Genomic DNA, 13,335 nt, shown 5'->3' on the forward strand with positions numbered 1-13,335 from the left:
GGGTTTGAGTTATAAGGAGAGGCTGGAAAAGCTGGGCCATTTCCCTCCTGAAGAATAGGAGGCTGAGGGAGTCACCTTATAGAGGTTTTAAAAAGTCACAAGGGGCCAGAGTCTTTTCTCCAGGGTAGGGGAGTCCAAAAGCAGAAGGAATAGGTTTAAGGTCAGAGGGAAAAGATTTAAAATGGGCGACCTCTTCTCGCAGAGGGTGGTGTGTGTATGGAACGAGCTGCTCGAGGAAGTGGTAAATGCAAGTACAGTTACAACACTTAAAAAAGACATTTGGACAGGTACGTGGATTGGAAAGGTTTAGAGGGATAGGGGCCAAATGCAAGAAAATGGGACTAGTTCAGTTGAGGAAACTTGGTCCACTGGATCAATTGGACTGAAAGATCGGTTTGTGTTGTATAACTTTAATTATTATTATTATTGGATCTGCCTTTGAATTTTTGTTTCACTAGTCTCAGCAATTGGAGAAAGGTGCTCCTGAAATTAAGGGCGAGCACAATCTGATGTGAAAGGATGGAGCTCAGAGCACAATGGGACCTCCTCTTCCCCCAAAGGCCAGCGGAAGGTGCCCGCATGCGCAGAACTACCTGCCGGGGCCTTGGCCTCACGTGATCCCGCGCTCCCGGTTGCCGACGCTTTTCAGCTGGTGCCACCCGGTCCCGGAACGAAATGACCGTTTGAAGCCACGGATTCGCTCCACGATCGAGGGTGAGGTTGGTGTTGGTAGGGGCCGGCGGGAACAGCAGACAGCCGCCATGTCGAGCGGGACGGACACAGAGAAGGCGAAGGTGAATACGTCAGTAACGGTCGGGGGGGGGGGGGCGCGCGCGAGGTGAAAGGTCACGGGCCTGCGCAGTGGGCACTCCCAATGTCAAGTCAAGGTCGCAGCTCAGTGTTAAAGTTGAAAAACAGGCTGTCAACGTGAGAAAGAGACACAGATAAATGCTTGAAATGTTCAGTTCAAGTAGCAGGTTTTTGCTGGTCGGATTTCAGCCGTTTCTATTGGTCAAATAGGCTTCTTCACTACAAAATGGCAGACAAGTACATTCCTGGCTGTTCTGAAAATGGCAACCTCTGCTGATGCATTCCTTGTCGAGTTCCTTCTAAAAATAAAATGAGCACAGCTATAAACTTCTCTGTTTTCAAATATGTGTAAAACATATTTGTGAGACGCTGTGACCATAAATCTCCTAACTGTGGTGACCACTTTATCTAAAAGAGTCACTGGACTCGAAATGTTGATCCTGGACCCCCTGACTTTCTCCATCAATTGAGATTTCCAGCTTCTGTAGTTCTTTGTTCTATATTATTGTGGTACCCACCTGTTTGGTTTTTTTTCTGTGCAGGTGTAAGACACTGAATGAACAGTGAGTGCATAAATCTTTATTCATGTTCCATCAGCAGGAAGAAAGGAAACACCCCAGTGACAAGCAGTGACCTTCTGAGACTGCTGTTTATTTTTTTAAAACCTGCACACTACCGCCTAACTGCGTTAGTGCTTATTTTTTCCCTAGCACCCATGTTGTGTGTGCAGGTGTGAGACACAGGGAAAGACACAAGGTGCCTCTTTGGTTTTTAACTTGGAATCCAAGTGTTATGATTGGCTGAAATAAATTAAACCTGAACAGTAAAACTTTTAAAAATACTTCAGGTGCTGGACTCCTGAAATTAGAACAGAAAATATGAGAGAAACTCAGTAGGCCTGGCAGCATTTGTGGAGAGAGAAACAGTAAACATTTTGAGTCCAATGACTCTTGATTGAAAAAATAATTGAAGACTATCAGTGACAATCATCTTCAGTATTTGTGCTAACTAAGACCATTTCCAAAAATAAGAGTAATTGGACTCAGTGTTAACTCTGTTTCTTTATCTACAAATGCTGCCACACCCATAGTTTTTTTTCAAGTGGTTGAACTCTACAGGTGAGCTGTGGTGGTTTGAGGTGCTGATAGTTTCTGTATTTTTCATTCTGGATCAGTGGTGCTGGAAGAGCACAGCAATTCAGGCAGCATCCGAGGACAGGCAAAATTGACGTTTCGGGCAAAAGCCCTTCATCAGGAATAAAGGCAGAGAGCCTGAAGCGTGGAGAGATAAGCTGGGGGTGGGGATAGAGTAGCATAGAGTCGAGTTTGTTTCAGGACATGGTTGAAGAGCTTCAGGGCTGAGGAAATGACCTGGGAGTTACAGTGGGAGAGAGACTCCCTGAGATTCTTGTAGAGAGAGGAGGAAAACTTCTTCAAGGCAGGCATCCTTGCAAGAGGATTCGCAGTAGGGTTAAAATCAACGAGGTAATCTGTATTATTCATGTTCAGTTTTGAACTCTGAGCATGAATATATTCACTTACCTCAACCATGGCATCCAGTAATTGCTCTTGGCAACATTGATTATGAAGGGGAGAGTCAACCAAAATTAAAGCTGCAGGTCTGTGAGTGACCAGGATAGGACAAGAACCAGCATATTTCTGAATCACACCTCTCCTATATGCTACACACAATCAAATACCCAGTCCATGCATTGACAATTAAGAAATTGGCTGTGGAATTGTGTTCTTCAGAGTACAAAAGTGAGGGGACAAAGCATTGATATGTTCAATGTTCATTGCACTAAATACCTAGCAGATAAATTGAACAGATATTTTGTATGAATCTTCAATATAGAAGAAAAAAGTCACATTCCTAAGATACATATCATTCAGGAAATGGAAGGGAGGAATCCAAGAAAATTACAATGAGCAGGAAAGTGGTGCTGATCCAGTTGTTAGAGCTGTGGACTGATGGTTTCAGGCCCTGATGGACTTGTCCCTAGGGTTATAAAAGAAATAACAAGTGAGATAGTTGTTGGAGGTTTTCATTTTCCTAAGCTGCCTTGATTTGGGTGAGGCTCTATTAGACTGGAAAATAGTGAAATGACTTCTTTGTTCAAAAAGAGAAGATGATAAATCAGGAAACTGTACACCACATTGTCTAACACATTCTTTATGGCAAGTGTTAAGCAATCTTGTTAAATTGGTATAGAAAAGTTCAAGGTAATCAGTCAGAGTCAATGTGGTTTCGTGAAAGCAAAGTGATTTTTAACCAATATTTTCGGAGTTTTTTTTGAGAAAGTATCATGTGCTGCAGATGAAGCAGAATTGGTTAATACGTTTTACCTAGATTTCCAGAAGGCATTTGATAAGGTGTTGCAGCAAAGATTATTGCAGAAAATAAAGGCTCAAAGTGTCCGATGTAATATATTGGCATATATAGAAGATTGGAAGAAAGTGAGGACTGCAGATGCTGGAGAGTCAAATTCGAAAAGTGTGGCGGTGGAACAGGAAACCGAGAATAGGGTCTTTGTTGGCAAGATGAATTAAGTGCCACTGATATTGCTGCTGGGGCATTGATTTGTTACAATTTGCACAAATAACTTTTGTCCCTTCATTCAAGTTATGGTTACTCCATTTGTTGATAATAAAGATAAAAAAGGTTGTGAAGAGAACATGAAGCCATAAAGGATTATAGATGGGTTAAATGAAGGGGTGAAGATATGGCAAATGAAGTTGAATATGCGGAAATGTAAATTTGTCTATTTTGGTAGGAAGAATAAAAAGCATATTACATGAATGGTGACTTTGCAGAATTTCAAAATGCAGAGGGCTTTGGATGTCCTAGTGCATAAATTGCAAAAAGTTAGTATATGGGTTCAGTAAATAATTAGGAAAGCTAATGGAATGTTATAATTTATTGTGAGGGGATTGAATAGGTATGCTTTGTTTCTGTTAAACAAATGAAACTCCTTCTGTACTGTAAACAATATTCGTCTCCTTACTTAAGGAAGGTTGGAATGCATTAGAAGCAGTTCAGAGAACTCAATTAACATATGGATTGGATGATGTATTGATTTGTAATGAAAGGCTAGGCTTATATCCACTGGAGTTTAGAAGAATAAGGAGGTTGACTTGATTGAAGCATATAAGACCCATGTGAAAATAGTGATTTCTCTTGGGGGAAGAATCTAGAATTAGTGGTCACCCCTTTAAATTAAGAGCGTCAACACCTCATTTGTCCAGTCCAGTCCAACATCAGCATTTTCACATCATAAACTTGTTGGAACGTAATCTGGTGTTAGGTGATTTTTTTTTTAAAAACTTAATCAAAATAACGTGTCACCCATTTAATAGAGAAGAGAATTTTTTCTCACAAAGTTAAATCTTTGGAACACTCTTCATGAAAAGCTGATGGAAGCAGAGTTTTTGAATATTTTTAGACTACAGTAGATTATTGATAAGCAAGGAGATGCAAACTTATCAGGAATATAGAGTAATCAGATCAGCTATAATCTTATTGATGGAGGAGCGGGCTTGAGAGGCTGAACGGCTTATTCCTGCTCTCGTTTCAGTTTTGTGCGGTATTCCAGCTTCAGTGAAGCATTAAATCGAGATCACTGTTTTGTGTTGTGATGTTTCAGCTAGACTATATTCTATGGGGTTACTTGAAAGAAGGACGAAGAATTCTCCTCATTTTGTCACCAACATCTCTTAATTGATTAGCTGAAGATAGGTTGACTGATTATTTTCTCGTGGCTATTTTTTGACACAGATGGGGTGTTTCCACTGCACATCTGAGTAATTCGTGGTGCAAGATTTATGCTCTGATTGGGCTGTTGGTTTTTCAATTGTTTGCAGTAGGTTTCTATTCGGTATAGCAATTGAAATTAATCATTATTATATTTGGTAATAAAACTTTATTTTTGTTTTTTTAGCCATTCAAGCTTCTAGGAATATTGGATGTGCAGAACACTCCATGTGCTCGAGAATCTGTTCTGTATGGATCCGCTGGTGCTATAGTAGCTGGACTTGGTCACTTCCTAGCAACAAGTGAGCATCCAATTTGATATTGAAGTGAATCTTTTCAGATATGTATTCTGTTGCATTTATCATAAGTGACAGGTTTACTGATGACTGTGGATGCTTGAAGCATGAATATTGAGATTCATATGGTGAAAATGAGGAGCAATGCTGCTGAGAAAGTGGGAAGCCTCCATTTATAGGAAGCACTTACTGATAGTACTGGACAGGTTTGTCCCACTGAGGCAAGGAAGGGATGGCAGGTTGAAAGAATCTTGGGTGACAAGGGATGTGGTCAAGAGGAAGAAGGAACTTACTTAAGGTTGAGGAGGCAAGTATCATTCAGGATTTTAAATGCTTACAAGGTAGCCAGGAAGGAACTGAAGAATGGACTTAGGAGAGCTAGAAGGGGGCAAGAAAAAGCTTTAGCGGGTAGGATTAATGAAAACCCTAAGGCATTCTACAGTTATGTGAGGAACAAGAGGATGGCTAGAGTGAGGGTAGGGCCAATCCGGGATAGTGGAGGGAACATACACCTGGAGTTGGAGGAAGTAGGGGAGGTCCTTAATGAATACTTTGCTCCAATATTCACTACGGAGAGGGACCTTGACGTTTCTGAGGTCAGCGAGAAACAGACTGATATGCTAGAACAGGTTGATGTTAGGAAGGAGGATGTGCTGAAAAGTTTGAAAAACATAAGGATAGATAAGTCCCCTGGGCCAGATGGGAAATACCCAAGATTACAAGAAGTGAGGGAAGAGATTGCTGCGCCTTTGGCGATGATCTTTGTGTCCTCAATGTCCACTGGAGTATTGCCAGATGATTGAAGGATGGCAAAGGATGGCAAATGTTATTCCTTTCTTCAAGAAAGGGAATAAGTATAATTGGGAATTACAGACTAGTCGGTCTTATGTCTGTGGTGGGCAAATTATTGGAGAGGATTATGAGAGACAGGATTTGTGATTACTTGGAAAGCCATAGGTTGATTAGAAATAGTCAGCATGGCTTTGTGAGGGGCAGGTCATGCCTCACAAACCTTATTAAACTCTTTGAGGATGTGACAAAACATGTTGATGAAGGCAGAGCAGTGGACATGGTGTACGTGGATTTTAGCAAGATGTTTGATAAGGTTCCCCATAGTAAGTTCATTCAGAAAGTAAGGAGGCATGGGATACAGGGAAACCTGTCTGTCTGGGTACAGAATTGGCTAGCCCATAGAAGACAGAGAGTGGTGATAGATGGAAAGTATTCAGCCTGGAACTCGGTGACCAGTGGTGTTTCACAGGGATCAGTTCTGGGACCTCTGCTCTTTGTGATTTATAAAAATGACTTGTAAGAGGAAGTGGAAGGGTGGGTTAGTAAGTTTGTCAATGCCATGAAGATTGGTGGAGTTTGGATAATGTGGAGGTCTGTTGTAGGTCGCAATGAGTCATTGACAGGATGCAGAACTGGGTTGTTAAGTGGCAGATGGAGTTCACCCTGGAAAAGTGTGAAGTCATTCACTTTGGAAGGTCGAATTTGAATGCAGAATACAAGGTTAAAAGGCAGGATTCTTGGCAGTGTGGAGGAACAGAGGGATCTTGGTGTCCATGTCTATAGATCCCTCAAAGTTGCCACCCAAGTTGATAGGGATTGAGTTTAAGAGCCGTAAGGTTATGCTGCAGCTCTATAGAGCCCTTGTTAGACCATTCTTGGAATGTTGTGTTCAGTTCTGGTTGCCTTGTTATAGGAAAGGTGTGGAAGCTTTAGAGAGGGTGCAGAGAAGTCTTACCAGGATCCTGCCTGGACTGGAGGGCATGTCTTATGAAGAAAGGTTGAAGGAGCTAGGGCTTTTCTTATTGGAGTGGAGAAGGATGAGAGGTGACTTGATAGAGATGTACAAGATGTTGAGAGGCATAGATAGAGTGGATAGCTAGAGACTTTTTCCCATGGTGGAAATGTCTATAGTGAGGGGGCATAATTTTAAGGTAATTGGAAGAAGGTTTAAGGGAGATGTCAGAGGTAGGTTCATTACTCGAGTGGTGGGTGCATGGAATGCACTACCGGCAGTGGTGGTAGAATCAGATACATTAGGGATATTTAAGCAACTCTTGGATAGGCACATGGAAGTTAGTACAATGAAGGGTATGTAGGTTAGTCTGGTCTTAGAGTAGGATAAAAGGCCGGCACACTGAGGACCGAAGGGCCTGTACTGTTCTGTGTTCTCAACAGAAGCACAAGTGCACCATATGATTTGTTGAATGTGCTCTTCCATTAAAAAAGATGGGCTTTTAGGTCTGATCGGGTTGATCTTGTGGAAGGCCAGCACGGGCACAATAGGTGGAACTCCATCTTCTGTGCTGCAACCATTTTATGATTCAATATGGTTATGGCTGACCTTGAGCTTCAACTCCACTTTCCTACGTGTTTCCTTTATCCATTGATCTCCTGAGTCCAGAAATCTGTCACAGCTATTAATGTATTCAGTGACGGAGCATCCACACCCCTCTGGGGCACATAATCTATTCTTCCCTAATCATAATGGTTATATCACAGAAGGAGGACACTCAGTCCATGTGACATTACTGGCTCTCTGCAAGAGCACAAGGACAGGAATCGATCAGTTGGTCCAATGGCCTTTTTCTCTGGCACATTTACACCATGTCCTTACGAAAGCAGCCTTCCAGAAAGCCATTGTCACTCTGCAGCACACCCGCCCCCCCCCCCCCCCACCAAAAAAAAACGTTTAATTTGCAATATTAATGAAGACTTTGAATTTTGTTTCAAAGTTTACAATAATTTTCTCTTCCTGCAGGCAGAGTAAAGCGGTCTTTTGACTTTGGTGTGGGGGGCTTTCTACTTACAACTTTGGGAACTTGGTAAGTGGGTTGTCAGATGATCTTGAGAATATATTTGTGTTCCGTCTTTGCAAAGTTTAAACTTGAGTTCAGGGACATGGTATGTTACTGCACTAGTAATGTGGATGCCTGATCTAGTGAGCTGGAGTTCAGATCCCACCATGGAAGTTTGGAAGTTAAAATTCGATAGATTTAAAATTTGAAATCAAGAGCTGGTGTCTGTAATGGTGACAATTAAATTGCTGTTTTGTATAAAAACCCAACTGGTTCATTAATAGCCTTTTAGATAAGGAAATCTGACTTCAAACCACAAAGATATCAAGCTTGGTATAGATGTTGCAATTACTGCAGTACAATTGAGCTTCAAGCCTGCAGTGGCAATATTTCCTTAAACCTGAAATTGCATGTTTGCTACAAGTGATTTGAGCCAGCAAAACATTTCAGTTACATATGTATCTTTCTCAGGATGCTCTGCAGGTACCAGAATGCAAAACTACGAATCCAGCAGCGAATGGTGCAGGAAGGTATGAAAAACAAGTTGACATTCGAAGGAACTGAAATGGATCCTACCCGAAAATCAGATAAAAGCAACAAAAACAGCCATGGAAGTAACTCATAGACTATTGGCCCTGACAGCAATGTGGTTTGGAGCCAGAAAGTTTTAATTACTAGCGAGTTCAAAGAATCAACTTTCCTACCTTGGCTGTACTTCCAATCCTGCTTGTTTAAGGAAACTGAGAGTTTTTCCAGAATTGGAATATCTAACATATAAGTAATTTGGCCCTATATAAGGGGAAACGACCAAGATAACATTCGGCTCTGTTTTGATGTTAAGTATTTATTATTACCATGACAAGGTAATGAACAATTTCTAGATGTCATAGTCTAATTTTGAATGTTTTATGTAAACTGACAATTTGGATGTACAATCTCTTTCTTTTTGCAAATTTGTTGAAAGCTAAAACAGGTTGACATGTTTAAAACCATCTTCGAGACTTGCACAGAATTGGGTCATCATTTCATTTTGGCTTCTTGGTTGGAATTATGGCAATGAGTGTAAGCTGGTGAATTTGTTTGGAAAATGCAAACCAGAGGAGGCTTTTAGCTCCTTAACCCCTTCCCCGGCGACTTATTTTGGAGAAAACGTTTCATTTTTAGACAAATTTTTTTATTGCTGTTTTTTTTATAGTATTTTTAATGCTGATTATGGAAATAACTTGTTTTTATCTATTTCCAATATTTTACTTGAAATTTTATTTTGAAGATACCATTTTCGGCAAAATAAATTGGTCTTTCAAGCAGTTCATCTTTCGACCAGTTCATTTCTTGATCTGGCATTTTCACAATACCCCCAAGCATTTTCAAGGCGAAAGACACACAAATTTCTGCCTTTGTTACAGGGTGCCACATACAATCTCTTTCTCCAGTTTGTTCAGCAAAGCGATTAGTTTCGTCCACAACTCGATCAATAATTCTGTTGTCACATAAAAGACTAAAAATATCAAAAGGAGTCATATCAGCTGTGTCTTGATCAATTGATATTCCAGGATTTCCAGTGAATGGGAAGCGTGGTGGTGGAGGAAGCATGCATTCTTCTGACACCACATGTCGACACCAAATTCATCCCTCCTCCTCCTCCTCCTCCTCCTCCTCCTCCTCACTTGAGATAGAATAGCCATTATCAGACGAGCTTGCACTCTCATCTGATGTATCCAAGCTTCTAATAGAAGGTTCATACTCATTGTCATCTTCTGAGCTCGACATCTGGGCGTAAAAAAAAACACAGAAAAAACCGAATGACAGTGTGTGCCCAAAAGTGGTGCGTCGACGCTTCTTGCAATGCCTGAGGCGGAAGAGACACAGCTACCAGACGTATGAGTCACCGAGTATACTCATTTCTAGCTGAGAAGGGCCCAGAAATGCCGAGAATTGACGTATAAACTCGTCTGTGGCTGTTTTTGAAATTATATGTTTTGGATGAGTTTACTCGTCGCACTCTGAAAAAGACAAATTGAGTGAAGTCAAGTTAACTCGTCTTTGCTGGGTAAGGGGTTAAGTCTGTTTCACCACTTATTGAGATCATTGTCTGATCCACCTGCCTGAACTCTCTATTCTTTTATAACTTTGTCTGATAAATAGCTGTTGACCCCACATTTTAAAATAATGATTGAAGAAGCATCCACTGCTTTTTATAGAGGAGCATTCCACTCTTCTACCAGCCTTTGTGTGAAACGTTTCCTATATTCTCTCCTGAATTGCCGAGATCTGATTTAAGCTCAATGTCACCTTCCCCTAGACAGAGAAACGGTTCACTTTATCTATGTTTCTTCACATTTCTGCCTGAAGGTAGTTCCAACCCACAATGTTGGGATCTCTGCTACAGAAGGAAGGCATGTCATGAAACCTCCACAGACAGAATATGAATTGAAACCGATGCTTTTGCCACTGAGCTGATCGACAGTGTCCTAGAGCTAACTAAGCTAAAAGACATGATGACCTCTTTGGACATTCAGTTGCATTACCATTGCAGGATGTCCCACTATCAACATCTCTATAGTTACAATTAACCAGAAGCTTAACTGGACCGGCCTAATAAATACTGCGATACAAGAGGCAATCAGAGGCTAAAATTCTGCAGTGAATAACTTGCCTCCTTTCTCCACCCTCCTTGATGAGCACGCTCAAAGCTCGATACTATCCAGGACAAAAACAACCCATCCAGCAACTTCAACATTCACTACTTTCACCAAGGTGCACAGTCACAGCACTGTACCATTTACAAGATGCACCGCAGTAACTCACCCAGGTTTCTTTGATGATGCCTTCTAAACCCACTTGTATCCACTTGTAAATTCCTGTACAAACCACACATTTTAACTTTGAACTATACTGCCATCCCTTCTGTGTTGTCAGGGTCAAAATCCTAGAACTGCCTTCGAAAGAGCACTCTGGGTGTACCAAATCCCCACAGATTTCATTAGGTCAAAAAGACAACTCACCACCACCTTCTCAAAGGCCATTAGACTGAGCAATAAATGCTAGCATAGCTAGCAAGACACATTTCCGATGAATAATTGTTTTCAAAAATCAGATCATCTTTCGAGTTTCTATACTCCAGGTTATATAGTCTTAGTTTATCAAATGGCAGCAATCAGACTTGGTGCATGTGGCAACTATAAGGACTTTATAAAGATTTGGAAACTTGTTTCTGAAAGCTTCTAACAGTTTTGAGGGACTCATCAGTGTTTCTGTTCAAATTTTCATTGTTGTCCCAGTCAACTGGTGCCATTTTGAATCATTGATCTTGTTTAGACTGTTATCTTTATTCATTTCCATTGTTCTTGGGGTCAATGAAAATGGGGGATAGGTGAGAGGAATCCTTGAAGTGTGTTTGGAATTCCCTCTCCACAGTCTGTGCAGATAAATAATTACAAGGGAGGATCCTTCAGTGCCAACCAAGCTCTGCAAACCTTGAAGGGAGTGGACCAACTCTCTTGATGTTACAATCTCCTAAAATAAGTGCGGGCTTGCTTTGAAATCTCACATTCCGATCCTTAGAGGTAATTGAAAAAAAGTGCTAGCAAAACTTTGCAGGTCCGACAGCATCTGTGGGGAGGATAGAAGTAAAGTTTTGATTCAAATATAACTTATTTGGACTGAGTTTGAGTTTCAAAGGAGAATTGTATAGGAGTCAACATTAACTTCCCATTGATTCCAATCAAATGCCAAAAATGAATTGCGTTGGACTCCAGTGTTAACTCAGCTTTTCTCTCACCACAAATGCTGATGCACCTACTGGCGCTTTCTGTTTTTATTTCAAATGTCCATCATATCGAGTATATTTCTTTTATCTTAGGGTAGTTTACCCAATCTTCCAGGATTGCACCATTGAGCTGAATAATAGCTCTGCTAAAGGGCCAATAAGGAAGAATGAATTGGTATCTTTCCCTGAGCAATCCAAAAACCATTAAAGGTATTCAGGAATTTCAAGACTTCCTCGTTGTTTAAAACTCATGCCCTTTACTTTGTAGCCTGACATCTCTGTCTACAGAACGTCATTATGTTGGACAGAAACTTGACCTAATTGATAGTGTTGCAGATATGCCTTAAATAAAAAGTGAACTTGTAAATATGTGACGCTTTTCAGGATGTTTCAAAGTGCTTGACAGTTGAAGAAGTATTTTTCAAGTGTTGTGGGGACACTGTATCTGTACCTACTCAATGTCCACAATTTTGCATTTGAGTTTTCCATGAAACATATTGATGAATAATGCTGTAACAGGACTGGTTTTTGTGCTTTTCTTTCCTGATTGAATCATCAGCCTGTTCTCACATCCCTTAATGGCAGAAATTGCATCTATGGTTACGTGCACCTTCACACCAGCTCCTATAGCATAGTTACAAATTGAGCAAAGTCTCCAAAAGCTCATTTCCTCCTAATGCTTTTATAAAGACATTGTAATTTGAATTGGTGTTCAATTATTCCTTTGTCATTGTACAAATGGACGGCTAAGCAATGTCACCTGATCCCTTGCAGTGACATAGCAATAAATTAGATGCGCCACTAGTGTTTAAAACTGTTTTCATTGAACTCATGAATTAAGTAACTCATACAATTGAGTACAATTTCAATTACATTATGTATGCATAAATACAGTGTTGCTATGGGATCCCTTCTAGGTGTAGCTCTCATTAACAACTTCCAAGAGAAATGTATCTTCAATGGAGTGATCACTAACTGTCTACCCATGCAAAATTCTGATATATAGATGAAATGTTTGCAATATTTGAATCTGCAAGTGCATCACAGAATTTCCTTACTCACCTATTCTCACATTCACCTTTAAACTGGACCAGGAGAAAATGAGGACCGCAGATGCTGGAGATCAGAGCTGAAAAATGTGTTGCTGGAAAAGCGCAGCAGGTCAGGCAGCATCCAAGGAGCAGGAGAATCGATGTTTCAGGCATAAGCAACACATTTTTAAAATAGAGCAGTCAAACCAGGTCCTTTGATGCCCTAGCTGAGAAATTGGCTAAGGGGTTTCAACTATTTTCTGCCGCAAGCTTACATGCACTGGTCAACATTCACTTTGGGGTTCCTACTGCTCCATATATTACACGATGAGCCATTTTGGCAACCTCATGAAGAGGGCCTTAGCCAGCAGCTTGTGATATAGGTTTATTGCTGAGATTGGGCATATTAAACTATGTACTGTATGACAATAAAGAAGAAGGGCTTATGCCCGAAACGTCGATTCTCCTGTTCCCTGGATGTTGCCTGATCTGCTGCGCTTTTCCAGCAACACATTTTCAGCACTGTATGACAATAGCCCTATCAAATCATCCATTCGCTGATAGCTTGTAAGTTCATGAAAGGACTAAAGTTACCTTTTTTTTAAGTCCTGAAAAGTGCCCAGGAAGGTGAAGTTGCCTCAAATATTTGAGCAACAGGTGGAAGTTAGTGCATCATTCTGATACTTTGCGGTAAAATACATTTGGGAGGATGCTGCCATCGTCGCAAAAAAAAATTCTGTCCAACACAAAACTGACTATGGTATCTGAATTTTAGGGCCAGTGTGACGCCAGTATGACTGACAGACCGTATCAAAGAACACATACATCCCTTGTCTGTCTACAGCTGTAGCATGCTAACCACACTCGGCTAG

At 40.8% G+C, this 13,335-nt stretch overlaps 1 protein-coding gene across 1 annotated transcript; it reads left to right on the forward strand.

Annotated features, from left to right (window-relative positions):
- Positions 1-521: 521 nt before the first annotated feature.
- LOC122552636 (cytochrome c oxidase assembly protein COX20, mitochondrial) lies at positions 522-12,233 on the forward strand. The gene is made up of 4 exons (XM_043695419.1): positions 522-794; positions 4,748-4,862; positions 7,627-7,690; positions 8,135-12,233. Exons 1-4 carry the CDS (start codon positions 537-539, stop codon positions 8,286-8,288), a joined length of 591 nt encoding a protein of 196 aa, XP_043551354.1. The 5' UTR covers positions 522-536; the 3' UTR covers positions 8,289-12,233.
- Positions 12,234-13,335: the final 1,102 nt, after the last annotated feature.

This window comes from Chiloscyllium plagiosum, chromosome 9 (assembly GCF_004010195.1).
Source record: "Chiloscyllium plagiosum isolate BGI_BamShark_2017 chromosome 9, ASM401019v2, whole genome shotgun sequence".
In the NCBI taxonomy this organism is placed as follows: domain Eukaryota; kingdom Metazoa; phylum Chordata; class Chondrichthyes; order Orectolobiformes; family Hemiscylliidae; genus Chiloscyllium; species Chiloscyllium plagiosum.